We start from the raw sequence: 27,161 nt of genomic DNA on the forward strand, positions 1-27,161 counted from the left end.
TCTACCTCTTCCACCCTCTTGTTGGTTTTGTTTATTTCCTCTCTGATTCCATTCAATTGTGCACAGTTATCTCTTCTGAATTCCCTTAATTCTCAGAGAATAAGGTCTAGGCTTGCTGTGCTGGCATGTTCTTTTGCTTCTGCTATCATATCGCTGTCCTCTATGACGCTGCCAGCTGGTGAGTTCTGGCTTCTCCGTCTTCGTTGTGCACTTCATGCTGCGTAGATTTCTTACTGTTTTTAGTTCTTGGCATATTGTAGCCCTTACTCAATTATCTTATTTTATAAGAATCTTTACGAAAATCGGGTCTCTATGGGCTATTTTATATTATTTTTATTTCAGGCGTCAGGTACACGTTTTCCTATGCTGCCATCTTGTAGCTTTCCAAACCGGAAGTCGACAGTTTTTCAAAAAAAAAAAAAGAAAAAAGAAAAAAGAAAAAAAAGAAATGAAACATAAAACTGTTAAAGTTGTCTATTAGCATAAATTGCTAGATTGCAAAACAACAGCTGAACAGGTGTTGATGCATAAATAGTTAAATGTATGATGCAAATGTAAACTTAACCTTTGTAAACAAAACAAAAGTCAGAAATATAAAATGGATTTGAGTGTTTAACAGGTTCAGTTCTTACATGATCTCCACAGAACACAAACACAGTCTGTCTCATCCATCAGTCACAAAACAAAAACTATGTTATTTTATTTCACACATATGAATCAAAATAAGGAACAAAGCTGCCGTGTGCTGTAAACACATGAATTCTCTGTATACTGCACTAAAGACGAGGCAGCATTTAGCTGTAAATGGTTCTTTTCTGCACTGTTTTGTCTGTTTGACTCTAACTGTAAACAGATGTGCTGAGAAGAAAAGTGAAGAGGAAGAGTGTTTGATTTGTGGAGGCGTGGTTTGAAAAATAATATCAAGTTTCAACTGTGACCTAAATTCCAAAGCACAGAGTCAGATTGTTGGAAGTGTTTGGAGGCTTTCTGAGTATGAAATCCTTTCTGCAGTGTGACTTCCTACACTGTGATACTCCACTCTATGTGGGTGGAAGCTATGAAATAAACGCTTTGGAAAAGCAGTAAAGAGCCACAGATGATGGGAACAACCCACCCAAAAGGACTGGATCCAACATTATAACTAAAGCGCACAACAGAAGAAGTTAGTCACCATCAGTGTTCCTTATTCTGTAATTATTGCACCCAAAAATATGTTATTGTAAAAATCTTAAACTGAACTGAACCAAACAGCTCAGCCAACCAGTCACACATTCAAATGTGATGCACGGCCCATTTAGTATTGTATCCTGCTGCTGGCTGTGTTATATAACCACTGCTGCTTTTCTAGTCCTGCTGACCACTCGTAACTAGACTTTCATACAGCACTTTATCCACTAAACATACACAGCCTGTTTAATCACCCTTTACCTCACATGGATGTCTGTGGACTGTGGAGGACTCAGGAAACACACACAGGCATAAGGAGCACATGCTGGGATTTGAACCAGGAACCTCCTTGCTGTGAAGGGACAGTGCTAACCCACTCTACTTCCTGTTACAGATCTTGTTCCTGGGTCAAGGCACCCTGTGACCTCTGCATGACCCCTGTTCCTTATGTGTACCATATATGATTATTCCCAATCCTGTTGGAGATTCCTTCATGATCCTTCAAAGACCTGCAGGTTTCTGTCTCTATGGTAACGTGGAGAAATGTGCTGGGAACACACACAGTCCCCTTTGACCTCTGTCACCACTGTCCTACAAAAACACACTGATTTGAACACACTGGTGCTAAAACTCAGCATCAGTGTACAAAAATGTAGCAGCAGTACAACAATATAAAATTCTTATAGTTTCATTTTTGTGTATTTTTGTATTTCAGGCTGAAGAATAAAGTTTATCTTGTTCTTATCTCAAATTGGACGTGAACATCATGTAAGGACTGAGAAAGAAACACTGAAGAGAAACGTCTGTGAAGGTTCTCAGTCATCCAGGTCATCGTAGTCTCAGGAGCTTGGGGGAAAAAGCGTCTGGACTTTGTTAAGGTGCTTGAAGACGTTTCACCTCTCATCCGAGAAGCTTCTTCAGCAGGTTAACAGTCTGCACGACCTCATAACACACTGACTACACTTCTTCTGCACAGTGTTACAGTGACACTAACACACCTGCACTGTAAAACAGCACCACAGTAGTACTGAAACAGTTACTGTTGTAACCAATGACAGTTTTATAGCCACATACATCACTTTCATGAACTGACTACATCACAAACTCCCTGATTATGCAGAGACTTTATTGTGCAGCTCTGACCCAAACATACCTGTACAGACATTACAGACTTTCATCACAGCCTGATAACTGGATCAGCACAGCTGTAGGATCACATGTGTGCTCTGTAGCTCAGCCTGATTCTACATTTAGTCAGCATTTCCATTTACACAAGCATCTCATGACATGACACATTTACTCTGTTTAACAAAGGTTTGTTCATAAGCTCATGATTTTACTGACGTTATGTGCATCTCTCAGTAGTTAGCTTACAGCCTTTAAACTCACAAAGACATGAAACAGTTCTCAGATTCATTACTATGAACACACCGGACTTCGAGTCCGCCATTTTAGCTACACGTGGTGACGAATCATCTTTACAAACCCTTAACTCTTGAATTCACTCTTTAGTTTGAGATCTGTTGCACTGGAGGACACTTATGATCGATTACTACTGTTGTCTATTACTTATATGTCATTTCTAACCCAGCTTGAAGAGCCTCATTATTCTCAGTAGGAACCTTGTTTGAATATCGGGACACTTTATGATTTCTGTAGATCAAAAAACCAACACCGACAAGAAGGAGAACAAGAATAACAACTATCAGTCCAATAATTCCTCCTGATGGACCTGCAGGAGAGAAACAAAGTGTCAGCTGTGGATGGAGGTAAATGATGAGTAACTAACAGAATATAATCCATTTCCTCTATTGCAGTACACTGAAAAAAAGGCCATGTTGGATTTACTTGATTCAATAGTGGACATTGGTTGCACACAAATGTTTTGCTTTGGCAGAAACTTAAACAACTGAGTTAAATCAACACAACTTTTTCATATTGACTAAACCTGTGCATTCTGTGTTCATAAAATGTGATTGAAACATGTTTAGATGAAGTAAGTTGAGCTCTTGGAATTGTTTAATCCTTCACAATTTTGTCATTTTATTTCAACACTATTCAATAACCTTTACCCCAATACTACTTGATCACTTAAATACTACATGTTGTCTTCATATTACATAATGTTCAACAGAGTCTAGAGTCTGGTTACCATAAAAATTGAACGGATCTTCCTATCTTTATCCTGGTTGCAGGGGGGCTGGGAAATAACCTTGAAGTGATAGGGTAAGAGACAGGGTACACCCTGGACAGCTCACCAGTCTATCACATAGAGACAAACCACCATTTGCACTTACATTGACAGGTAATTTAGAATCACCAATTAACCTAAATCTAACAACTGCATGACTTTTAACTGTGGGAAGAAACCAGAAAACCCAGAGAGAAACCACAGCAAACTAGCCAGATTGTGGATTTGAACCCAGGACCTTCTTACTGTGATGCAACAGCACTAACCACCATGCCACCAATCCAGGCTTAGCAAAAGTAGGAAAGTTATTATTTTAAGGCTTGATGCAGAATTTTCTGTACGTTTTTGTTCTTGACAGGTTAAACCACAATAAATAGCGATAGCGTACACGTGGTGTGTGTGTAGTTGTCTGCCTCTTATATCCCCAGTGATTTTCCTGCAGTTTCAAATCTCCTGTGATCTTGTGAATTTCATGAGTTCAGCAACTAACCACTCTTACTAGATTGTATCATGTCATCTCAACAAGAACAAATTAAGTTGTTGAATTTCGTACAGATCCTTCATGATTTAATTACGGTCATAGAAACATAAAATTATTGTGTTCAAATTACAAGTTAGACTTTTTTAATGCAACAACCACCCAATTTACTTTTTGTCGGTATACCAAAAGAAGTAGAGGCAGCTGCTCGACTTGACTGAGATGGATGCCTTCCTGAAACCACGATCCAAAGCGCGTGAGACTGAAATCCCGTGCAGTGTCGCAGTAAGTTATTGACTTACTTCACTCGAACATGATATGAACAATTTAATCTAGCCTCTCACCATATCATGTAGTTTCTACACTATATAGTTACAATTAACTTTAAAGCATGAGGCACTTGTGTTAAATACACGCAAGATGCTTACGTAAATCCAAGAGGTGGCCAGTCCCCTTTTTTCAGTGTAGAAAATGTTAATAAACAGATAAAACGTGAATAAAGTGTCAAAGTTTCCACCTAGATTTTCTTGGATCATTGATTAAAATAAAACCGGTGGGCACCATTCTTACCCCTCAGCCTCCTACACTCAAAAAATAACAATTTGAATAAAAAAGTAATAAAAAGGATTTCCACATGATTTATTTGTTTAATTTTAACATTATTCTCTTATTCCAACTTATTGTACTTGGTTTGGACCAACTTAATTAATTAATGATGAATCAACTTAATTAACTGAGTTGATCCAACCCACACAAATTACATTAGTCCAACTAAAGTACTTAATGCTGACAGAAAGACATTTATTAACGTAGAAATCCTTTCCATGATTAGTTTAAGTTCATTTAAAGAATTATTTTTTGGCTGAAGCCTGTCCCAGGGCAAGAGGCAGGATACACCCTGGACAGGTCACCAGTCTATCACAGGGCTAACACAGAGCACACTTATTTAGATTCATCAGTTAAAATGTGTTTGGACTGAGGGAGGAAGCCAAAGTATCCGGAGAGAATGGACACAAACACAGGGAGAAAATCCAAACTCTACACAGAAAGGATTCAAACTCAGGACCTTCTTGCTGTGAGGCAACAGTGCTGACAACCAGACCAACAAGCTGTCACTCCAAATGATTACAAGACTTGATACAGAATTTTATTTATGTTTTTGTCCTTGACTGTCGAGGCTGGCTGTGTGGCAGCAGGAGTAGGACCCAAAAACTAGGAGACATGAGGGACACGAGGCACACAGGACAACACACAGCAACATGGACGACACAACAACAAGCAGAGGAAGACAGAGGACTTAAATAGACAGAGGACAACGAGAGGATAGGAAACAGGAGGGAACACAGCTGGAAGTAATCAGACACAATGAGACAGGATGAAGCAAAACTGAACACACTGAACACAGGACGAGAGACTGTCAAAATAAAACAGGAAACACAGACAGAGTAACAGACAAGAGCTTGACACTGGGACGAGGGAGAAACAGACACAGGAACAAGACAGACTAAAGAGACAGAGAGGGCGAGAGACATGACGGGCTGGTGAGAACACAGACGAGACCAAGACAACCAGAGCACGAAAGGAAACTGATCCATGAATAACAGTAAAACACATAAACCCAGGACCATGACACTGACACATTAACCCACAACAAATAGCACACATGTGGTGTGTGTCTGCTTTCCTGCCTCTTTAACCCCAGTGATTTTTCTGTGGTTTGAAATCTCGTGTGATCCTGTGATATCGCGAGTCCAGGAAACTAACCACTCTTACTAGATTGTATCACGTCATCTCCACACAAAATAATAATTTGTTTAATTTCATGCAGATCGTAGAACATATAATTGTGGTCACCATAGAAACATAAAATTATTTTGTTCAAAATACAGGTTAGACTCTTGTAAATGAAACAACAGCCCAATTTCACTTTTTTGATTGTAGCAGAAAATCCTGGGTGTCATTCTGCTCAAGTTATTATGTTCACAGGTTTTCCAGAAAACTTGACCTTTGACCTTGAACTTGAATCTTGTCCAACATTTGCAGTAGATGTACCTACTGTATGAATTTGATTACATGAATTTAAAAAGCCTACGTCACCTGTGTTTGTAAACTTGGGTGTCCACACCACCCGTCCACCTGACCACCCAACAGGGTGATGACAACACCCAATCAGTCTTTTATGACTGGGGGGTAAAAACACACATGAACTGACCATCTTGTTTTTAAATAAAGCCGCCAGAAAAAGAATACAATGGATACAAGTGGCTTCAAAGAGCTTTCTCCGAGGGCTGGCTGGCCTCTCTCTCAGAGACAGGAGGACAGATTGGTGTGGCATGAGAGGCAGAGCTTGCACTGGATGGATGTTTTGTGTCTCCACCAGTGTTGGTGTAACGTGTTACTTTGTAACAGATTTGTGTTCATATGTTACTTTGTAACATGGTACTGTAATCACATTACATTTTTTTAGTAATGCAGTAGAGATTTGTGTTGTTGTGGGACTTGAGTCAGGTTCATATTATTACATGTTGATCATGTGACAGTGCATATCAGATCATTTTACAGAGTAACAAGAAAGTAACAAGTAGTCAATTACTTTTTCCAGTGAGTAATTAAGTAACACTTTACATTACTGTAGAGGAAAGTTACGAGTAATACACGTAACAGATTACTCTTCCTGAGTAACAACTCCCCCTCCTGCTGTAGACTGATCACACACACACACTCAACTCTACTCACTCACCTGGAGGAGGAACAACAATCAAGTAGGTGATGTTGATGAGCTTCCATGAGTTTGTTCCTGCCATGAACACACAACACTCGTATGTTCCAGTGTCATTAATCATCACATCCTTCAGAATCAAAGACACGTCTCCATCCTTCATCTGTCTGTCCTGCAGATCCACCCGGTTCTTAAAAGATGGATGCTGGTCATCTGGATCAAACTGCTCATCCTGGTACAAAAGCACATATTCATCTCCCAGGTCATCTCTGCCCCACTTTACACCTGTGATGATGATGTTTTTTACAGCTCGACATGTCAGAGTGAGGTCCTGTCCAGACTCAGCTGTGAGGTTTTTCTGATCTGAAAGAGGAAACAACACAGAGCGGAGAGGTTAAAGGTCAGAGTTCAGACCTACTTGAAGGGTTTAAGGAGTACCTAGTGTACCTGTACCTACAATAAATAAGGAGCTAATTAGTGTGAATGCTTGTAAAAGCACCGTTTCTTCTCTCGTCATATGTCCGCGACGGAGGTACAAAGAGCTATGAAAATCGCAGTCAAAATACACCAAAGTCCGCTGATTCACCCAGTACAAGAATTATACTGCTAGCCCTCCTAGTTTTTGAGTTACACAACGTTTTGTAACTCCAAAAACCGGCGTTTTTTGCCTCTCACCGCGATCTAATTCTGACTGCTCAAGTCTCTGTGTTTTAGACACCCGCCCCCTTTGCGACCAGACCTCCTTTTGCTCAGAGGGTTGAGCCGCTGCTGTGAGACCCGGTGGCAGAGGTTCGAGTCCTACGTATGACAGTTGCTACACATCTTCCCTGCTTGCTTGCACTCTCCTTTCTTGACACTCTTCAGTGTACCCTTACACATAAAGCCATCTCCATCAAGCGTGTCTAAACCTCTTTTTTAGCAGATAATTCTGCTTTTTCAGTTGTTTTCAGCAACTGCTGGTCAAGTCTATCTTTCACTATCTTTCAGCCGTCCGCCCCCTTTCCAGGTGGCGCAATTAGTAATGACACGGCTCTGCAGCTCAAAGGTCGTGGGTTCAATCCCACCTTGTTCAACATTTTTTTTTTCACTACAAATTTATACACTATCACAGACCTGTAATTTATTTTGCTAAATTATTACAATTCTGCAAAGTTTTATGATTGTGTGGATGCCCTAAAGGGCTTCCACACTATTGAGTTCCTGTTTCTCTTTATTGTGTGGATGCTTTTTGCATCCACACTATTGAGTTCCTGTTTCTCTTTATTCTTTATACTTTATTATTCTAGTTGCCAATTTTTGTACTTTTTTTGGCACTTAACTACTTCCACAATTTTCAGCCGATTTTCACCATTCAAATTTTAAACTATTCTACTATTTTTGCTAATGTGCGCTATATCTTTTGGTATTTTTTGCTATTATACTTTTTAAAATATTAAGCTTTTTATGCTTTTTTTTGTCCCATTGAAATGAATGGAAAACTTCTAAAATTCTGCTAAAACTTGCTTGTTTTTGAAACTTAACTACTTCCTCATACTTTCACCTAGAACAACCATTCAAACTTTAAAATGTTCACAAATTATTGGGCTATTCATGTATGATTCAGATTTTTCATATCTGTTACCGTTTTCATCTTATCCTTCTTAAAGTTTTCAGTTTCATCTTTGTGATTTTTCACAAAATACATGAGTTGTTATGGTTGCTATGCACTTGGCTTTCAGTGAGCCACTGAAGGTTTTGCAGTCTTCTCTTCATGTCTGAACAACTTCTTGCTACTCGCTCAATTTTCACTCAACCCACACAAATTATACATCAAAACGTAGGTATTTTTGCTGGCTTTCAGAAAATGGCACTATCAGTGTTGTGGGATTTATAGAATTTTGGCAAATCTCCTCAGACCAACACAAAGTCTCAAAAATCCCAATAGAAAGTCAATGGAGAGTTTGTTCAAAATCACCTCTTGATTTCTGTAATGAGAGGCATTTTCGAATCGTCATATCTCCCGAACGAAGCGAAGTTAAGACATGAGGCTTGTGCCAATATATCTTCAGACACTCCTGACGCTCACAATTCAAGAATTTTTTTCTCACCTATTACCATTTGGCCATGAATTGGGTTTGTTTGAGGGTAGGAAATTTGTCCCTCACTCAGATTTCTTCAGATTTCAAACTCTGGAAATGAGGCACTTTTTTCTCTCGTCATATCTTTTTGATGGATTTCCACACAGACCTGGAAATTTCCATGACTGTTCACCAAAGCCTGCTGTCTCTTACGGTGAAAGAATGATATCTATACTCCAATTAGATTTAGAGTTACAAAGCGTTGTTTGAGGGCAAGTCAAGGCAGTTTTCGCTTTGCCTCTACTCAGTTATGGTGCATTCGAAGTCAAATATCTTCAATAATTCATAGGTTAATGATAAATTGTCAACACTTTAAGATTCCCCTATGTCTTCTGAACAAAACGGTGTAAGAATGACTGTTCTAGCCCCTACGGTTAGGGAATTATGGCCATTTGTTTGAGGGGAGTCCTGACTATGAGAAATAGACTGCAGAAATCCTGTCTCTGTGCTGCGTGTGTGTAAAAACAGGTGCACCTGTTTTGGCGGGAAAAAGCACAGAGCCTCTCTGATTGGTGGATTCAAATTTAGCAGCTCCCAGGCTGCTTGACTGACCTAGAAACTTGATTTTCTCTCCCTGTGTGTGTGTGTGTGTGTGTGTGTGTGTGTGTGTGTCTGTGTGGCTGTGTGTGACACACAGGGAGAGAGAGAGAGAGAGAGAGAGAGCCTTTTTATGGGAGCATCTTATTGTATGATTTTAATTAAATATATTTAGACTGGTTGACTGAATTTGATCCTGTGTGTCTCTCTGTGCTTGTGTGTTTCCATATGTGTTCATATTTGGGATTGTGTGACTGTTATACTTTTTTTTTGCTGATTCTTTTTTCATTTAACAATTACATTTGAGGGACCCTTAGCATGTTCAGGATTTTTTCAGCTGTCCATTTTGCTTTTCCAATTTCTATTTAAGTTATCACTATTGTGCTAGTCATAGCATTTCTGCTGCTTTTCAGCATTTGTGCTAAATACTGCATTCCTGCTAAATCATACTATTTCTGTTATTTTATGAGATTTGTGCTAAATACAGCATTTCTGCTAAATCACACTATTTCTGCTATTTTATGAGTTTTGTGCTAAATTCAGCATTTCTGCTAAATCACACTATTTCTGCTATTTTATAAGTTTTGTGCTAAATACAGCATTTCTGCTAAATCATACTATTTCTGCTGTTTTATAAGGTCTGTGCTAAATGCAGCATTTCTGCTATTTCTGCTATTTTTTAAGATTTGTGCAAAATATAGTATTTCTGCTGCCAAATATAGTATTTTTGATTAATTATAGTTTTTCTACCAAATCATAGTACAGTATTTCTACGTTTTATAGTATTTCTACTAAATGCAATATTTCTGGGTAATCATAGTATTTCTATATATTTCTGCCAGGTCCCCAGGGAGTTAATCCTCTGTGAGGAGTGTAATATTCAAATTCACATATCAGGGCCTGCACGACTTCCCAACCAGCCAATCATGTCTGAGGCCTGACACATTGAACCACTTTTTTCTCTCGTCATATCTTTTTTTTGGATTCCCACAGAGACCTGAAAATTTCCATGACTGTTCACCAAAGCCTGCTGTCTCTTACGGTGAAAGAATGATATCGATACTCCAAATAGATTTAGAGTTAGAAAGTGTTGTTTGAGGGCAGGTCAAGGCAGTTTTTGCTTCACCTCTACTCACTTATAGTGCATTACAAGTCAAATATCTTTAATAATTCATATTTTAATGATAAATTGTCAACACTTGAAGATTCCCCCATCTCTTCTGAACAAAACGGTGTAAGAATGACTGTTCTAGCCCCTACGGTTAGGAAATTATGGCCATTTGTTTGAGGGGAGTCCTGACTATGAGAAATAGACTGCAGAAATCCTGTCTCTGTGCTGCGTGTGTGTAAAAACGGCTGCACCTGTTTTGGCGGGAAAAAGCACAGAGCCTCTCTGATTGGTGGATTCAAATTTAGCAGCTCCCAGGCTGCTGGACTGACCTAGAAACCTGATTTTCTCTCCCTGTGTGTGTGTGTGTGTGTGTGTGTGTGTGTGTGACACAGAGAGAGAGAGAGAGAGAGAGAGAGAGAGAGCCTTATTGTATGATTTAAATTCAATATATTTAGACTGGTTGACTGAATTTGATCCTGTGTGTGTCTCTCTGTGCTGGTGTGTTTCTATATTTGTCCATCTTTGTGATTGTGTGACTGCAGATTTTTTTTTTTCATTTAACAATTATATTTGAGAGACAATTAGCATGTTCAGCATTTGTTCAGCTGTCCATTTTGCTTTTCCAATTTTTCTATTTAAGTTATTACTATTGTGCTAAGTCATAGCATTTCTGCTACTTTTCAGCATTTGTGCTAAATACAGCATTTCTGCTAAATCATAGTTTTTCTGCTTTTTTATGAGATTTGTGATAAATACAGCATTTCTGCTAAATCATACTTTTCTGCTATTTTATGAGATTTGTGCTGAATAGAGCATTTTCTGCTAAATCATACTATTTCTGCTATTTTATGAGATTTGTGATAAATACAGCATTTCTGCTAAATCATACTTTTTCTGCTATTTTATGAGATTTGTGCTGAATAGAGCATTTCTGCTAAATCATACTTTTTCTGCTATTTTATGAGATTTGTGCTAAATACAGCATTTCTGCTAAATCATACTTTTTCAATTTTTCTATTTAACTTATTTGTATTGTGCTAAGTCATAGCATTTCTGCTGATTTACAGTATTTGTGCTAAATACAGCATTTGTGCTAAATCATACTATTTCCGCTATTTTATAGGATTTGTACTTAATATAATATTTCTGCTTAATTATAGTATTTCTGCCATTTTATAGTATTTGTGCTAAAACATAGTATTTCTACTAAATGCAGTATTTCTGGGTAATCATTGTATTTCTACATATTTCTGCCAGGTCCCCAGGGAGTCAGTCCTCTGTAAGGACTGTAATATTCAAACTTACCTATCAGGACCTGGACGGCTTCCCAGCCAGCCAATCATATCTGAGCCCTGGCACATTCAAATTTGCATATTGGGGCCTTCATGGCTTCTAAGACAACCAATCATATCTGAGCCCTGGCACATTCAAATTTGCATATTGGGGCATTCATGGCTTCTAAGCCAACCAATCATCTATGTCATATATCTTTAATATTTCATATTTGTATTTTAAATGGTCAACATTTCAAGATTCCCCCATGCCTTCTGAGCAAAACGGTCTAAGAATGACTGTTTTAGCCCCTATGGTTAGGAATTTATGGCTGTTTGTTTGAGGGGAGTCCTGACTATGAGAAATAGACTGCAAAAATCCTTTCTCTCTCTGTGCTGCATGTGTAAAAGCCTGCACTTGGTGCACCAGTTTTGGCGGAAAAAAGCACACAGCCTCTCTGATTGGTGGATTCAAATTGAGAAGCTCACAGCTGTTTGACTGACCTAGAAACACACTGTTCACTTGCTGCTGCTGTGTGTGTGTGTGTGTGTGTGTGTGTGTGTGTGTGTGTGTGAGAGAGAGAGAGAGAGAGGAGGGAGGGAGAGAGAGAGAGACAGAGAGAGACAGAGAGAGAGACAGAAAGAAAGACACACACAAAGACTTTTTTTAGGGCAGCATCTCATTGGTGGATAGAAATTTAATATATTCAGACTGGTTGACTGACATAGACCCTGTGTGTTTGGCTCTCTCTATGCTGCACATGTGTAAGCAGTTGCACCTGTTTTGGCGGGAAAAAGTAAACAGCCTCTCTGATTGGTGGATTCAAATTTAGCAGCTCCCAGGCTGCTTGAATGACCTACAAACTTGCTGTTCTCTCCCTGTGTGTGTGTGTGTGTGTGTGTGTGTGTGTGTGTGTGTGTGTGTGTGTGTGTGTGTGTGACAAAGAGAGAGATAGAGAGGCGAGAGAGAATTTCTATTGAAGCATCTTATTGTATGATTTTAATTTAATATATTTAGACTTGTTGACTGAATTTGATCCTGTGTGTCTCTCTGTGCATGTGTGTTTCCATATGTGTACATATTTGTGATTGTGTGACTGTTATAGTTTTTTTGCTGATTATTTTTCGTTTCACAATTACATTTGAGGGACCCTTAGCATGTTCAGCATTTGTTCAGCTGTCCATTTTGCTTTTCCAATTTTTCTATTTAAGTTATTACTATTGTGCTAAGTCATAGGATTTCTGCTGCTTTTCAGTATTTGTGCAAAATACAGCATTTCTGCTAAATCATACTATTTCCGCTATTTTATAGGATTTCTACTTAATATAATATTTCTGCTTAATTATAGTATTTCTCTCATTTTTCATATTTCTGCTAAGTTCTGCTATGCTATTTTATTTCTGCCAAGTATTATGTTTCCTCTAAGATATTAGAGTTCTGCTAAGTTACTACATTTTAGCAAAGTTCCTTTGCTTCTGCAAAGTTTTTACAATTTCTGCAACTTTTCAGCTAGTTTCAGCAGACAGCTTCAGCGTTCCAGCATCCACACTGCATTTTCGCAGGAAATGCAAATTTTTCTAGTTCTTTATACTTTATTCTTCAAGTTGCCACTTTCTTTGCCGTTTAACTACTCCCTCAGTTTTCAGCCGATTTTCTCCGTTCAAACTCTAAACTGTTCTGCTCTTTCTGCTAATTCCTGCTATGACTTTTGGTGTTTATTACTATTATACTTTTTGAAATATTACACTTTTTTCTTTTAATTTGTCCCATCCCTTTGAAATGAATGGGAAACTTCCACAATTCTGTGCAATTAACTCAGAGTGAGTGCTGGTCTGTTCTGACTTTTCTCTTCATGTCTGAACAACTTCTTGCTACTCGCTCAATTTTCACTCAACCCCCACAAATTATACATCAAAACGTAGGTATTTTTGCTGGCTTTCAGACAATGTCACTACCTTTATTGTGAGATTCACAGTTTTTTCGCAATTTGCCTCAAAGTGACACAAAGTCTGACAAGTCCCCATTCAAAGTGTATGGGGAGGTTTTAAAATTCAGAGCTGAAATTCTGTAACGGGAGGCATTTTTAGATCGCCATATCTCCTTAACAAAGCAAAGTTAGGACATGAGGCTTGTGCCAATATATCTTCAGACACCCCTGACACTCACAGTGGAAGCAGTTTTTACATTCATCTTACCGATGAGCCATAAATTACGTTTGTTTGAGGGGTGGAAATCTGTCCTCCTCTCAGTTCTCACACTCGGAAAATGAAGCCGTTTCTTCTCTCGTCATATCTCCGCGACGGAGAAGAGCTATGAAAATCGCAGTCAAAATACACCAAAGTCCGCTGATTCACCCAGTACAAGAATTATGCTGCTAGCCCTCCTAGTTTTTGAGTTACACGACGTTTTGTAACTCCAAAGAACGGCGCTTTTCGCCGCTCACCGCGATCTATTTTCTGACTGCTCATGTCTTTGCTTTTCAGCCGCCTGCTCCCTTCCCAGGTGGCGCAATCAGTAATGACACGGCTCTTCAGCTCAAAGGTCGTCGGTTCAATCCCACCTTGGTCAAAATTTGTTTTTTCACTACAAATTTATACACTATCACAGACCTGTAATTTATATTGATCATTTATTACAATTCTGCAAAGTTTTATCATTTTAGCAGCTTTTCTAATATGGACCGAAATACATACAAGTACCCAGCCTAATCAAGCAGACAGAGGCAGTAGCTCTGATTGGTGAATTTGAGCAGAATCAGGTTGTCATTTCATTTCTTTATTTATTTCACACATGGTTCATCGTGTTTCTTTTTCTACATACAGAACCTTCTGCCTCTTTTCAGCAGAAATTCTGCTCATTCACCTCTTTTCAGCGCGACATTCTGCTTCTTTGTCTCTTTTCTGCAGAAATTCTGCTGATTCGGAGTACAGTATTTCTGCCAAATCATAGAATTACTGCAATTTCATAGTATTTGTACTGAAACATAGTATTTCTGCCAAATCATAGTATTACTGCTATTTCATAGTATTTGAGTGAAATTACAGTGTTTCTGCAAAAACATTGTATTTCTGCTACTGTATTTCCGCTGTATTACGTAGTGGCAAAGTAGGAGGCTGACTGTTACTAAGTGCATCAGTGTACATAGGTCATCTCTTGTGTTGGAGTGCCCTCTTGTGGCACCTTTTGGGTAGTGCCTTAGTAAACGTGAACACTGCACAGTGGTATCAGACTGGTTTGTAGTGGAGGAATTTGTTGCCAGTTTCTTTCATCTTTAATCCGTATTCATGTTGTAATGTAGTAACTTTTGTAGCACAAATACCACAATACCAAATACTTTGATTTGGTAAACTTTAGTTTCCTCACCACTTTTTAGCAAAATTTTCATTTTTCTCACCCCTTTTCAGCACAAATTCCAGGTTTTTTGGCTGCTTTCAGAAAAAAAACTCTTTTCAGCAGAAACTGTGCTGATTCACCTCTTTTTTGCTTCTTTGCCTCTTTTCTGCAGAAATTCTGCTGATTCACCTCTTTTCTGCAAAATTTTCAGCCTTTTCACCTCTTATCAGCACAATAAATTTGCAGAAATATATACAAGTACACAGCCTGATGAAGCAGACAGAAGCAGTACCTCTGATTGGTGAATTTGAGCAGAATCAGGTTGTTCTGCTTCTTTTCAGCAGAAATTGTGCTGATTCACCTCTTTTCAGCGCAATGTTCTGCTTCTTTGCCTCTTTTCTGCAGAAATTCTGCTGATTTACCTCTTTTCTGCGAAATTTTCAGCCCTTTTACGTGTTATCAGGACAATTCTCAGCAGCTTCTGCTCATTCCACCATAATTGTCAGTCTCTCCATTTCTTCCCTTGTCAGAGTGAGTTGGGCACAGTGAGATGAGTTGCTGCCTTGAAACCATGAGGGCCAGGTTCAAATCCTGCTTAGGACAACATTGTTTTTTTCACAACCATACAACTTTTGCTACTTTTCATCTTTTTCAGCTTTTCAGCAGACAGCTTCAGCGTTAAGGCATCCACACAGCATTTTCGCAGGAAATGCAATTTTTTCTAGTTTTAGCAGCTTTTCTAATATGGTCCTAAGATTCTTGTTAAGATGGCAGAAATACATACAAGTACACAGCCTGATGAAGCAGACAGAGGCAGTACCTCTGATTGGTGAATTTGAGCAGAACCAGGTTGTTCTGCCTCTTTTCAGCAGACATTCTGCTGATTCACCTCTGTTCAGCGCAACATACTGCTTCTTTGCCTCTTTTCTGCAGAAATTATGCTGAGTCACATCTTTTCTGCAAAATTATTTTCAGCCTTTTCACCTCTTATCAGCTCAATTCTCAGCAGCTTCTGCTGATTTCAGCAAAATTATCAGTCTGTCCACCTCTTCTCTGTGCGAAGGAGTTTGGGTCAGTGAGATGAGTCGCTGCCTTGAGTCCAGAAGGGCCAGGTTCAAGTCCTGCTTAGGGTGACATTTTTTTTCCACCACCATACAACTTTTTGCAACTTTTCATCTTTTTCAGCTTTTCAGCAGACAGCTTCAGCGTTAAGGCATCCACACAGCATTTTCGCAGGAAATGCAAATTTTCTAGTTCTTTATCTTTATTCTTCTAGTTGCTCCGTTCTTTGCCGTTTAACTACTCCCTCAGTTTTCAGCCGATTTTCACAGTTCAAACTCTAAAAAATTCTGCTCGTTCTGCTAATGTGTGCTATGACTTTTGGTGCTCATAACTTCTATACTTTTTGAGATATTTAATTTTTTATGCAATATTTTTGCCCATTGAAATGAATGGAACACATTATGAATGTGGTCACTTATTTCTGCCTGCCGGGCTGAGCTGTGTTTTAGCTCAGTGACATGAGCAGCCGTTCTCAGACTGGGAGGCCCGGGTTCAAATCCCGCTTGTGGCAACAATTTTTTCAGTTCACAGTGAAACTTTTTTTTAACTGTTTTCAACACAAATTTGAGCATCTTCAGCCCCTTTCAGCAAAATTTTCATTTTTTTCTGCTGTTTTCAGAAAAAAACCCTCTTTTCAGCAGAAATTCTGCTCATTCACCTCTTTTCAGCACAATGTTCTGCTTCTTTCCGTCTTTTCTGCAGAAATACTGCTCATTCTTCACCCCTTTTCAGCAGAATTGTGAGTTTTTTCACCCCTTTTCAGCACAAATCCCATCTTTTTCAGGTGTTTTCAGCAGAAACCTCTTTTCAGCCGAAATTCTGCTGATTCACATCTTTTTAGTTCAATTTTCTGCTTTACCTCTTTTCAGCAGAAATTCTGCTGATTCACCTCTTTTAAGCAGATTTTCAGCCTTTTCATCTCTCATCAGCACAATTCTCAGCAGCTTCTGCTCATTTCAGCAGAATTGTCAGTCTCTCCACCTCTTTTTTTGTGAGAATGAGTTTGGGTCAGTGAGATGAGTAGCTGCCTACAGTCCAGGAGGGCCAGGTTCGAATCCTGCTCAGGGCAACCTTTTTTTTTTTCACCACCATGCAACTTTTCATCTTTTTCAGCTTTTCAGCAGACAGCTTCAGCATTAAGGCATCCACACAGCATTTTCGCAGGAAATGCAAATTTTCTAGTTAGTGTGAATGCTTGTAAAAGCATTCACAGTATTGTTGTTGTAATTAGTGTGAATGCTTGTAAAAGCATTCACAGTATTGTTCTTGTAATCTTTCTTATTATCTATTATTCCATATTCCGTACATTTTTTGGCATCTAACTCATTCAAAACCATTCAACTTAGAAAAACCATTCAAACACCGTTAGAATCCTCTTCTTTTGGACATGACTGCTTCTACTTTTCTCATTTTTACATTTATATTTTTAATTTTATTCAACTTTTTTCAACAAAAATATCCCATGTATTTCAATGGGGAGACCCTTCAAATCCTCATTCAACTTACTCATTTTTAAACTCTTACTACTTCCACATACGTTGACATAGAGCCACCATTCAAACTTTAAAACGAAGACAAGACATTCAACTATTCAACTTGTATTTATCTTTTCAATATCTATTATACTTTTTCTTCAGTTCCAGTTTAAGTTTCATGATGTTTTTTCAGCCGTTTCAGAGTTTATAATGGGTGTGTATGGGATGGAATGTTGCCGCTAGAGTGAGACAGCTCAACTGCTAGAGTGAGAGGAGCAAAAAAATTAATCTTAAAATCTTTTTTAAAACTGTTGCTGTATCCGCGGCGTTTGCTCTACAGGTATGATTTTACCCTCAAAGCGTAGCCATCGCTGTCCTCTTTCATCCAATGTGTTTATTATAGTACTAGCTAAACGTAAGCTAAAGTGGCAGTCTTTCGTTGTTGACGCTGTCACCGGTACGAGATTTCGGAATGGCACCACTTACCTCAACATCCAGTTGTGAAAGCTGCGTCAACCTGAGCCAAAAGGTGATCGAGCTGGAACAAAGGATATCCACGCTATACCAAATCCAGGGGGCTGAACGCGAACTTGACACGATCCTCCTTGGCAAAGCTCAAACCACCGCTACTAGCGCTGAGCTAGCCGACACAGTGCACCACCCAGCTGTTGTGTCCCAAGATCCCGCTAACAGTCAACCCAGGCTCCAAACTTGTGTCGCTGGTGTTTCTGCCACGGATGAGAACTGCTGGTTTCAACTAGGGGCCAGACCCAAGGCTCTGGTCAGCTCCACTCCACTCCAATCAGCGCCATGGACCATGGTTGGGATGCGCGGTGGCTGCAGAGGGGCCAGGAGGATCCGTCTCTCGCACCCTCACCCCTCCGGTGCGGTAGTGCTGGAGAATAAATTCAGTATCCTGGATCCTGTGGACTTTCCTCCTCTGGCCGCTAGCCCTTGCCACCCAGCTGTGTCGCTGAAGTCTGCACCATCTCCACCACTACGTCCCCGGAGCCGTGGCGGGCAGCCCGGCGCTGTGGCGCAAACTCGCCGTGGAGAACTGTTCTTCACCCCGGCTCCTCGGAGAAGAGGACCCACGGCGCGTCTACCTGGGAGTCACTCACGCGGTCCGGCTGGTGCATCTCCATCTCCATTTGAACACCCCCGGTGCCGTGGCGCAGGCGTCTCAGATGGCCAGCAGTCCCCGGTGGCATCTCCTCTCTCCACGCTGGTCCTCGGGGATTCCATCGTTAGGAACGTGCGGATGAGGGGGGCGCTCACGCTGTCGTTCCCGGGAGCCACCGTTGTCGACATAGTGGAGAGAATTCCCAACATCCACCCACAGGCCAACCGGCTCATCATCCACATCGGCACCAATGACATTCCCAAACAGCAATCTGAGCTGCTGAAGCTGGACTTCCTCCAACTCTTCAGCCTCCTTGGTCAGTTGCAGGTGAGTGCTTTTATCTCCGGGCCCACCCCCACCTGCAGAAGAGGGATAGGCCGTTTCAGCCGGCTGCTCAGCCTTAACACCTGGCTTTCCTCCGCCTATGTCTCCCACGGTGTGGGTTTTATTAACAATTTTGATGCCTTCTGGGAGAGGAGACATCTTTTTGGGGCAGACGGACTCCACCTCAACGCCTGTGGACGCCGTTTGCTGTCCGCCAATTTGGTATTTGGCGTACAGCACTCCCGCACACGGCCCTGTCATTACCCCAAACCGACACTACCCGCTGATCTGTCCTCCACTGACTGATGTTCCCCTGGTCCCAGCTCCTACATTTGTTCCACTTTTAACAGTAATACACAAAACTCCGGACTCGGACCTCTCTCTCCCCCAGTCAACACAATACCCGTCATAATCACAAACAGAGAGCAACACAATTATCATAAATCCAGTAACTCCAAAAACATTAATAACCTCCGGCCTCTTCAAAAATCTCAGCATTCATTGAACTCTACTATCAAAAATCCACCAGTCTCGATCAGTATGGCACTTTTAAATGTCCGCTCTCTGTCGAATAAGTCTTTTATTATTAATGATTTAATTTTAGATAATAAACTTGATTGTTTATTTTTAACTGAAACATGGCTGGGTTCGGATGCACCAGTTGTTCTCACTGAGGCCTCCCCACCAAATTTTAATTTCTCTTTTTCTATTAGAAGTGGTAAGAGAGGTGGTGGGACTGCATCTTTAACCAATAACACACTCACCACCAAACAAATTTTATTTGATCATTTTACCACTTTCGAATTCCACGCTATTGTTTTTAGCAGCCCTCCAGTTTTATCTGTCACAATTTATAGACCACCTAAAGACAGTGCTGCTTTTATCAAGGAATTCTCAGAATTTTTAACAAACATACATTCAAAGTATAATATGATAATTCTAACCGGTGATTTTAACCTGCACATAGATAATCCTTCTGACCCTACATCAAAAGAATTCTTAGACATTCTTCACTGTATGGATTTTACCCAGCACGTCACGCAGCCGACTCACAACAGAGGACACACTCTGGACCTGGTCATCACCCATGGGCTGTCCATCAGTGTGTCGTCTGTTGTTGACTTGGCTGTCTCTGACCACTACTGTGTGTTTTTTAACATCACCGGTTTTATTCAGCGGGAGATCTCGGTGCGAACTGTGAGGAGGCGCTATCTAACCTCTGAAGTGGCTGCAAACTTTACCAGGGTTTTAGACGAATGCCCCCCTGTGATTCTACCTGCACCCTGTGATTTTATTTTTAATCATTTTAACCTCAAACTGAAGAAAAGCCTTGACTCCGTTGCTCCACTCACCACCAAAAAGATAAACGTAAAACGTGAATCACCATGGAGAAACGAAGAAGTCAAAAAACTCAAAAGAAATTGCAGGGCAGCAGAAAGGAGATGGAGGAAAAATAAAAATGAAATCAACTATCAAATACTTTGCGAGCAACTCAAAATTTACAATAATACACTAAGGAATTCAAGGAATTCATACTTCACCAAAATAATCAGTAATAACAAAAATAATCCCAAGGTCCTCTTCTCCACCATAGATCATTTATTTAACCCTGATTTTAAGAGCTCCCAAAGAACCCCCACAGACCCACTCTGTGAGCAGTTTGCGGACCACTTCAGGGGAAAAATCAACACCATCAGATGTGATATTTTATCTTCTCGTGTTATGATTTTAAACACATCTGAGGGCTCGATTGTACCTGAGGAGACACTGGACAGCTTTGTCCTGGTTAATGCTGAGAACCTTAAGAAAGTTTTCTCCACAGTGAGAACCACCACATGTCTTTTAGATCCAATCCCCTCTTCACTTTTTAAAACACTTTATGGATTTTGTGAAGCTGAGCTTTTATACATGATGAATTGCTCTCTTCAGTCGGGTGTCTTCCCTGCTGCCTTTAAAACAGCGGTGGTGAGGCCCCTTCTGAAGAAGAGCAATTTGGATTGCAATGATTTTAATAACTACAGACCTGTATCCAACTTACCATTTTTAAGTAAAATTTTAGAAAAACTTGTTTTTACTCAGATTAATGATTTTCTGAATGATAAACAGATCCTAGAAATATTTCAGTCTGGATTTCAGGTGAACCACAGCACAGAGACCGCTCTCCTAAAGGTTTTAAATGATATTAGGTGTAACTGGGACTCCCAAAAGCTCTCAGTCCTGGTGCTACTGGATCTAAGCGCAGCCTTTGATACAGTAGACCACGCTATACTTTTAAACAGACTGAAACACATGGTGGGCCTCTCTGGTGCTGTACACAACTGGTTCACTTCCTATCTCTCAGACAGAACTTTTATGGTGTGTATGGATACATGCTCCTCTAAGATCCAAAAAAGGACATGTGGTGTGCCTCAAGGGTCGGTTTTAGGCCCTGTACTTTTTAACTTGTATATGCTCCCTCTTGGCGGCGTCATCAGGAGGCATGGAGTGAACTTCCACAGTTACGCTGATGGTACTCAGCTGTATATCTCCGTGTCTCCTGATGACGCCAGACCAATGGATGCCCTTTTTAACTGTATTCTAGATATAAAATCTTGAATGGCAGAAAACTTTTTACAGCTTAACCAGGACAAGACTGAAGTTTTAATCATCGGTCCTGAGGCTCAGAGAGAGAAACTCTTGTCTAAATTACAGACATTTTCACTGTGCCCTTCACTACAAGTGAAAAACCTGGGTGTTATTTTTGACTCTGAGCTTGGTTTTATCCCACATATTAAACACGTAACCAAAATTGGATTTTATCATCTAAAAATATAGCCAGAGTCCGCCTATTCTCTCTCGAGCCAACACGGAGATGCTGATGCATGCTTTTATTACCAGTCGCATTGATTACTGTAATGCCCTGCTCTCTGGTCTCCCCAAAAAGAATATTTCACCTTTGCAACTTTTGCAAAACTCTGCAGCTCGTGTGCTGACGAAGACCAGAGGGCGGGCCCACATTACACCGGTTTTACAATCGCTGCATTGGCTCCCCGTGTGTTTCAGGATCGATTTTAAAGTTCTTTTACTGGTTTTTAAATGTCTTAATGGTCTTGGGCCTTCTTATCTTTCAGATCTGCTCTTACCATATGAACCCTCGCGGACCCTGAGGTCCTCTGGTACTGGCCTTTTGATTGTCCCTAAAGTCAGGACACATACTCACGGAGAGGCAGCTTTTCAGTGGTATGGTCCTCGACTGTGGAACAGCCTGCCGGAGGAGCTCAGGGCCGCAGAGAACGTTCATGTTTTTAAAAACAGGCTCAAGACCCACCTTTTTAATTTAGCTTTTACTTAAAGTTTATTTATTTTATGCTTATTTATTCTATCCTGTTATTCTATCTATATTATTAATTTAGTTTTACCTAATATTTATTGATTGTATTCTTATTCATTTTTTATCTTCTTACTCTGTTTATACTTATATTTATATTGTATCCCACTCTTATTTATTTTATCTTTTTATCCTGTTTATATTCTTATTAGGTCATATCTCCAGTGTTTCCTCGGAGGGGGCTCTCTGCACCGGGGCTGTGATCGACCGTGGCTGCTAGGGCTCTGTGGATCCTCTAAGCCTGGCTGGGGGGCTTTTTTGCCTCCCTCCTGCTGTGTGCCCAGCCTGGAGGCTGCGGTCTGTGTCCGGCTCCCGGTGCAGACGGCTCTCTGTGATAGTGTTTCCTCAACTGGCTCATATGTGCCCAGCCCAATTTTACTCTTTAAGTGTGTGTGTGTGTGTGGGGGGGGGGGCTGCTTTTAACCATGTAAAGCACTTTGTGCTACAGTTTTTTTTTGTATGAAAAGTGCTTTATAAATAAAGATTGATTGATTGATTGATAGGTGTTATGGTTCTTTCATAAATGTCACCAATGCACAGCCTCCTGCCTCCAACTCCTCCATAGACTCCAATGTTAAAATGGCTCAGAAAGTTCCTTTGAAAATCAGAAGAGCATGGTGTCTTTACACTGTCACCACATCCATATAATAAACACCACAGGCATGAAAACTGAGAATTCAGTAGACTAGACATTGCTGCCGCTCACGGTGAAAGTACGACTTGTACTTTTCATTTGGGAACGATTTGTTTCGGCCTGACTTTTCTGTTCATTTTAAGCAGCAAAAGTGAGGTGCATGTCTGTGTGCGTGTGTATGGAGCCATTGGGTGCAGTCACTATAGTAACCAGGCTCACACCTGCCTGCCTAACGAGCTCTGTCTCTCACTCTGCCAAGATTAATCTTGAACACTTCTCTTTCAACTGCTGCTGTGTCCACAGTGTTTGCTCTACAGCCATCATTTTACCCTCAAAACGTCACCATCGTTGTTCTCTTTCCAACACTGTGTCTTTCAAAGCTCAGAGATGTAAAGTTTTTAAACTGTGTGGATCCAAGTGGAAGGATCAGATTTTAGTCATTTAGTGATTCAAAGAATATGAACTTTTAATATTCATTCAGATGTTTTCTGACTCTAAATTTTCTTTTACCATTAGTTAGGTTTTTCTAATTTACATTTAAAACATTTTCAGCTATTTTCCAACTTCTCTGTGCTTGTCAGCTTTTAGCAGTTCTGCACTTTTGTTTTCAGGTGCAAATTCCTGTATTTTTCATCTCATTCAACATTTTTAACTTAAAATTCAGCAATCAATTTATTTCGGTGCATACATTCAGATTCAAGCATTCACACTGCAGTTTCTTCAGAAAATGCACTTTCTAGTTGTTATTGACTTCTTGCAATCTCACATAATAAACGTCTTTACTTCCAGTGACTAACAGAGGACCTAAGTTTAAAACTGATCAGACTTTCTATTGAGTATGTTTCATGTTTCTACTGAGGAAAAGTTTTTTTGCAATAATGATCTTTATCATTTCATCATCCAGCTCTAGATTACAGTGAGAGACATTGAGCCCACACAGACTCCTTCTACCCTGATGATGCCTTCACACACACAGACAAACTGAATCAATATGAAAATAATTCTTCTGAACTTCTGGTTTCTAACAGCTTCATCTGACCTGGAGAGACAAACAGCAAAGTGGAGCAGACTGACACAGTTACTGCAGACGTTTGTGTGTTATTATTACTGCTGATCTACATTATTATAAATGTGTGAGTCTGTAATCTCACTGACTAACAGAGAACCTGAGTCTAAACCTGATCAGATGAAGTGTGAGGTTGTGAGAAAGTCTCTGCCTGCATTCATAGATGTGTCCTTTCAGCTGCTCTGATCCAACCTTTGGTCTCTAAGGAAGAGGCTTCAGGGAGATGTGTGCTACGTTGGACTGTAGGACCATCAGAAATGTGTGCAGTAACAAAACAGGCAGCACTGAAAGGAGCTCTAAGTGTTTGTGTTGTTCAATGATTTGTGCACAACAACAAAAATGGGACCTCTCTCATCCATCAGTCATCATGTGGACATTTTTCTGACACACTTTGAAGCTGATGGACGTTTTGTGTCTGCATTAAGTACGTTTTCAGCAGCTATGGCACCGGCAGGATTCACTTTCACAGACTCACAACCACCAGCTTCACCCCTCCCCTCCCCCTCCAGCTGTAGGCTTTAACATTGAGTTTCCCCACACATGTTTACAGACGAGTTAGAGAGCAACAGAAGAAGAGACTGATTCATAAATGTCTTTGTTTCTGCTCTAACCTTACCCAAACAATGCTGCTCTACAACTCTAGACTACCAGCCACAAAGACAACAGCTGGAGAAACATCTGTCTACCTCTGACATCCACCAGCTCATCCATACAACAAACAAACATCAACAAGCATGAAGCAGCTTCACCTCTGATCACACACACACTCAACTCTACTCACTCACATGGAGAAAGAACACTCAGGTAGATGAAGCTGCGCTCCCATGAGTGAGTTTCTTTCATCTGGACACCACACTCGTATGTTCCACTGTCAAATATCGTCACATCCTTCAGAATCAAAGACATGTCTCCATCCTTCATCTGTCTGTCCTGCAGATCCACCCGGTTCTTAAAAAATGGATGCTGGTTGTCTGGAACAAAGTGACCATCCCAGTACAAAAGCACACATTCATCTCCCAGGAAAGTTCTGTTCCACTTTACAGCTATGATGTTGTTGTTTGGAGCTCGACATGTCAGAGTGACGTCCTGTCCAGGCTCAGCTGTGATGATTTTGTCTGAAAGAGGAAACAACACAGAGCAGAGAGGTTAAAGGTCAAAGTGCAACTGTTCACTTCTACAGCAGCCAATCAGAAACACACAATAAAAGATTGTCTTCTGTTATTAGTTGATGATCTTTGATTGTGTCTCTTCTTGTGTCAGCTGCTCCCTTCAGGCGTCACCACAGCGAGTCTTCTCCTCCTCCTCACCTGATCCCGAGCATCTTCATCAGGGCTGATTTGTGACAGAAGGACAGCAGCAAGAGTGAAAGGGAAGGTTTAAAGATGGCAGTGAGCTGCTGTGATGTTTGCTTTGGAGACTCTGACACAAAGACAGGAGGCCGAGCTGAACATGTTCAGATTTTCATTGAGAGCAGAAAGGACGAGATTATGAACGAGTTGATCAGAGGGAAGCTCAGGCTGAGAGGTTTGGAGACAAAGTTCATGAGAAAGACTGAGATGGATGAAAAACATCATCTGAAACCATTTTGTGAACAAATAAAACAAATCTTTAGTTTTAGAATCTGTTAGTTTGATCAAATGTTGTTGATGGACGAGTTCATTGAGACTCTGGACGTCTGTCAGACTGAGTCACTGCTTTTATTGTAACAGCTGTACTGATGCTCCTAAATCTGGCCTCTGACACAAACCTCCAAACAGTAAGAATGAAAAAAGAATAAAACCATTAAAAACTCTTCAAGCAATAAATAATCAAACCTGAAAAAGAAGAAAATCATCTGGAAACTAAACTGAACTAAACACAAAAAGTCCAAATGGAATAAAAACTAATGAGAAAATACAAAACTACAATAACTCTGTTGCACAAACAACAACATGTGCTGATAATAAGTGAACATAATGTGTGAGAGAAAGCAGCCTCTCATTATAAGACACTGTGAGTCTCTGCATGCTGCCTTTATGGAGCTACAGCTGTTTGTATACACTGAACAAAAAGCTTTGTAGCTGTATACTGACTCCTGAAACTACAACACATCACACTGACACACACGTTACACTTCTCTGTCTCTGTCACAGCTGGATTACAGATGTTAACTCCCCCCAGCCTCGTGTCTCCTTCACACACAGACAAACTAAAATAACATTACAGTAATTCGTAGGGAAGAACTGGTAACATCCAAACAAGAATGATTGTTCATCTTCTTCTATAAACCAAATAGAAGCGCAGTTTGGTTTTCTAGCAGTTAATTCTCACCTCCTGAAGCACTCATGAAGACAGAAAACAACAAGAAGAGCGACGCAGTCCCAGCCACCATTTCGTGTATTCTGGTTCTTCTGCTCCGACATTAAACTTGATCTAAATGTCTGAGTCTGTTGGTATTTCTCATAAACATTAAACTCCGATTACACGAGTTTAATGTTTAAACTAGGCTGACTTTCAGCCTTGTTTAAACGTGAAAAAGTACTGCAGATAGGCTGGAAGCGGAAACTCCCTCGCCAGAACACGTGACACCAGTGACGGCCGAAGCTTCGTGACGTCACTACTCGGTGAAGAGAAATCTGCAAATTACAGTATAATCCACGTGTAATTCATTACTTTAAGCTTCACGAATCGCAAATGTCTACAATTCCTCCAACATCTTCTGGTTCACTTGCAAAACCTTAAATGGATGTTGACGAATCGCCTAAAGCTGATGTTATAGTAGTGTGTTTGTAGTGTCTATAATTGCTGACTCTGTATTCTAGCAGAGGGATGATGAGATGTTGTGTTTATTTAGAAAAATAAGCGTCAGGTTTATTAATAAACAAACAAAAAACTAACAAACAAAGAAATTAACCCTAACAGGAGTAAAGAGGAAACTCAGATATTCCACTTTTACACTGTGACTTGAATGCAGCTCACATTTTTGGATCTGTGGGAAAGAGAACGGCCTGGTGTTGGTGCGCTGAGAGCTGGATCGACGGGTTGAGCTTTTCCGCAGAACCGTTTAAGAACGAGGAAAACCGTTGTGACTGGTGTGTGACTGGCTGGAATGGCGTCTCAGGAAATCCATGGATGAAATGGAGACTGGACCTCGGTTTCTAGTGGGGAGGAAAAGGAAGAGGGAGAAGCAGAAGAGAGGAGGGAAG

At 40.3% G+C, this 27,161-nt stretch overlaps 1 protein-coding gene across 2 annotated transcripts in view; it reads right to left on the reverse strand.

The window, feature by feature from the left end:
• LOC120437708 (matrix remodeling-associated protein 8-like) overlaps positions 1-26,532 on the reverse strand; it is a 31,610-nt gene extending 5,078 nt beyond the window's left edge. The window contains exons 1-4 of one of the 2 annotated variants that reach the window (XM_039608227.1): positions 26,287-26,532; positions 24,762-25,091; positions 6,577-6,918; positions 2,273-2,899 (exon numbers count right to left, since the gene is read on the reverse strand). In XM_039608227.1, the coding sequence (XP_039464161.1) occupies positions 2,733-2,899; positions 6,577-6,918; positions 24,762-25,091; positions 26,287-26,347 (900 nt within the window). In that variant the 5' untranslated portion in view covers positions 26,348-26,532 and the 3' untranslated portion in view covers positions 2,273-2,732. Of the gene's footprint in view, positions 1-2,272; positions 2,900-6,576; positions 6,919-24,761; positions 25,092-26,286 lie in introns of those variants that run through there. The other variant, XM_039608228.1, reaches the window with a different exon arrangement.
• Between the last annotated feature and the right edge of the window lie 629 nt (positions 26,533-27,161).

Source organism: Oreochromis aureus, linkage group 3 (genome assembly GCF_013358895.1).
Source record: "Oreochromis aureus strain Israel breed Guangdong linkage group 3, ZZ_aureus, whole genome shotgun sequence".
Classification (NCBI taxonomy): domain Eukaryota; kingdom Metazoa; phylum Chordata; class Actinopteri; order Cichliformes; family Cichlidae; genus Oreochromis; species Oreochromis aureus.